Here is a 2,500-nt window from a genome sequence, read left to right on the forward strand (position 1 = left end):
GTATTTATATTTTTTATGATGATTTTGAGAGTTATGAGAATTTAATGACTAGACAGTCCTCCCATATTATCTTATAAATCATTTTCATATGTGTGATAGAAATACTGTGTTTATATGACATATTTCTTCTCTATTTTTTGTCTTTTGAAATTCATGTGATACACTAATAGTCCATTTCATTATTAAGAAGGGAATATTAGCCTTTTCCCAAACAATTTATAAGGACTACAAATGTATCTCCTGGCAAAAGCATCGTTGTATATAAGAAGATAATTTTTTTTCTTTCTTTTTTTTTAGATTTCAAAATTCATTGATGAATAATTTTTCCTTGGTATTTTTTTTATTGCATTAGTAATCATTTTTAATGTTTATTTTGTATTTGGTGTTATTTATCATTATCACATAACTTCTTTCTAGTGTTAATCAAAGACTGTTGAATGCCTAGCTTAAATAGGCTTAATAGAAGTATTTATAGACAGTCATGCAGGGGAAGGGCAAAGAGCAAGGGAAGATCATGCACATACCAGTCCTTGTCAGTATTATAAAGGGATTCTTTTATGTTTTTGTTTTTAAAATTTATATTATGCATTTTTTTGTTAGATTTGTGAAGTGTGATTTTTACCACTACTCTTCTTATTATTCCTTTTCTTACTTTTACTTGTCCTCCTCCTCCTCCTCCTCCTCTTCTTCTTCTTCTTTTTCCTCCGTCTGTTCTTCTTCTTCTTCTTCTTCTTTTTCATCTTCCTCCTGCTCTTCTTTTTCCTCCTCCTCCTCCTCCTCCTCCTCATCATCATCATCATCATCATCATCATCATCATCATCATCATCATCATCATCATCATCATCATCATCATCATCATCATCATCATCATCATACTCCTCCTCCTCATACTCCTCCTCATACACCTCCTCATACACCTCCTCATACACCTCCTCATACACTTCCTCTTACACTACTACTACAATATCAGCAATTATTATAACTACTACTACTACTATTACTATTACTATTACTATTACTTTTACTACTGCTGCTTCAACTACTGCTACTTCTACTACTACTACTTCTACTACTACTACTACTATTATTATAATTATTATTATTATGATTATTACTATTACTATTATTATTATTATTACTATTATTATTATTATTACTATTACCATTACCATTACCACTACTTCTACTACTACTACTACTTCTACTACTACTACTACTACTACTACTACTACTACTACTACTACTACTACTACTACTACTACTACTACTACTACTACTACTACTCTACTATTACTACTACTATTACTATTATTATTGCTATTGCAACTATGATAAATAGTACAGCTAGGAACAGAACAATTAATGTTTAATATTGTAGCTTTGATGTTTAGATTATTGTTACTGCTGCAAATACAACTAAAAGCTACTGCTGCTATATGATTACTGCTCTTACTACCTGCTATCACTACGATCACTATTTTCATCTGTAGCAAATTTATGATTAACATGATTTATCACAATACTGTCACTCTTTAATACTATGACTTATTTCTTTCTTGTCATATGTAATGTCACTATAGCCTTTACTATATGTGGTATTATTTGGCATCTGTTTATTGTATAATTGATGTTGTGTAGAATATTACATTGGCTTTATTGGTGTTGAAATCACATACTGATTGACAATAAGACTTTGAATACCCTTCAATTTAGATCATATCTTTTGATAAGCTTTTAAATTCTTGGTCTGAATTGATGGAATATTATATTTGTTTCAGCTTTGACACTACAGTTCGTGAGTCACAGCTTTCTGGAGTACCATGACCCAACTATTGGTTCGTATTGTTATATTTTATTACTTTTGTTGTATGGCTAAAATTGGCAATTACTTAGAAGGGAAAGTATGTTGGGTGTTGATAAATTGTGTGTGTGTGTGTGTCTGTCTGTCTGTCTGTCTGTGTCTTTGTGTCTTTGTGTCTTTGTTTGTGTCTCTGTCTGTGTCTGTCTATTTGTATGTTTGGCAAGGTACTGGTAGTGGGTGTAGGTGTGAGTGTGGATGTGGATGTGAATGGAAGTGCAGGTGTGTATGAGTGCAGTTATGCAAACATGCATGTTTGCATACATGAATGTATCCATACATTCATATGCATGTATACATGTATGATTATATTTATTTGTGAATGTATTCTTGCATGTTTGAAGAAAAGCACCCAATGAAATACTGTAGTCTAAAAAGAGTTTAGGGAGCTGTATTTAAAAACATTTTGATTAATGTTCTTGATTCTTTTCACAGAGGATGCATATCAGAGACAAGCTGTTATTGATGGAGAGCCAGCATTGCTTGACATACTGGACACTGCTGGCCAGGTTAGGAAATATGTCTTGTATGGATAGTAGCATATAGCTTGCTGATAGAAATACTAATTATGTGTGCTTTGGCAAGTAGCCACACACATTCAAGGGCTCTTGTGACCTGTGGAAAAAAAATTAAGGGAGAGT

At 32.2% G+C, this 2,500-nt stretch overlaps 1 protein-coding gene across 1 annotated transcript in view; it reads left to right on the forward strand.

Annotated features, from left to right (window-relative positions):
* Window positions 1-2,500, forward strand: part of Ric (Ras-related protein interacting with calmodulin) — a 5,313-nt gene that overhangs the window by 1,281 nt on the left and 1,532 nt on the right. Inside the window, exons 2-3 of the mRNA XM_043034839.2 lie at window positions 1,780-1,836; window positions 2,295-2,368. Of these exons, the coding sequence (XP_042890773.1) occupies window positions 1,780-1,836; window positions 2,295-2,368 (131 nt within the window). The remainder of the gene's footprint in view (window positions 1-1,779; window positions 1,837-2,294; window positions 2,369-2,500) is intronic.

Source organism: Penaeus japonicus, unplaced genomic scaffold (genome assembly GCF_977035675.1).
Source record: "Penaeus japonicus unplaced genomic scaffold, GWHDUDI00000001_assembly GWHDUDI00000022, whole genome shotgun sequence".
Lineage (NCBI taxonomy): Eukaryota > Metazoa > Arthropoda > Malacostraca > Decapoda > Penaeidae > Penaeus > Penaeus japonicus.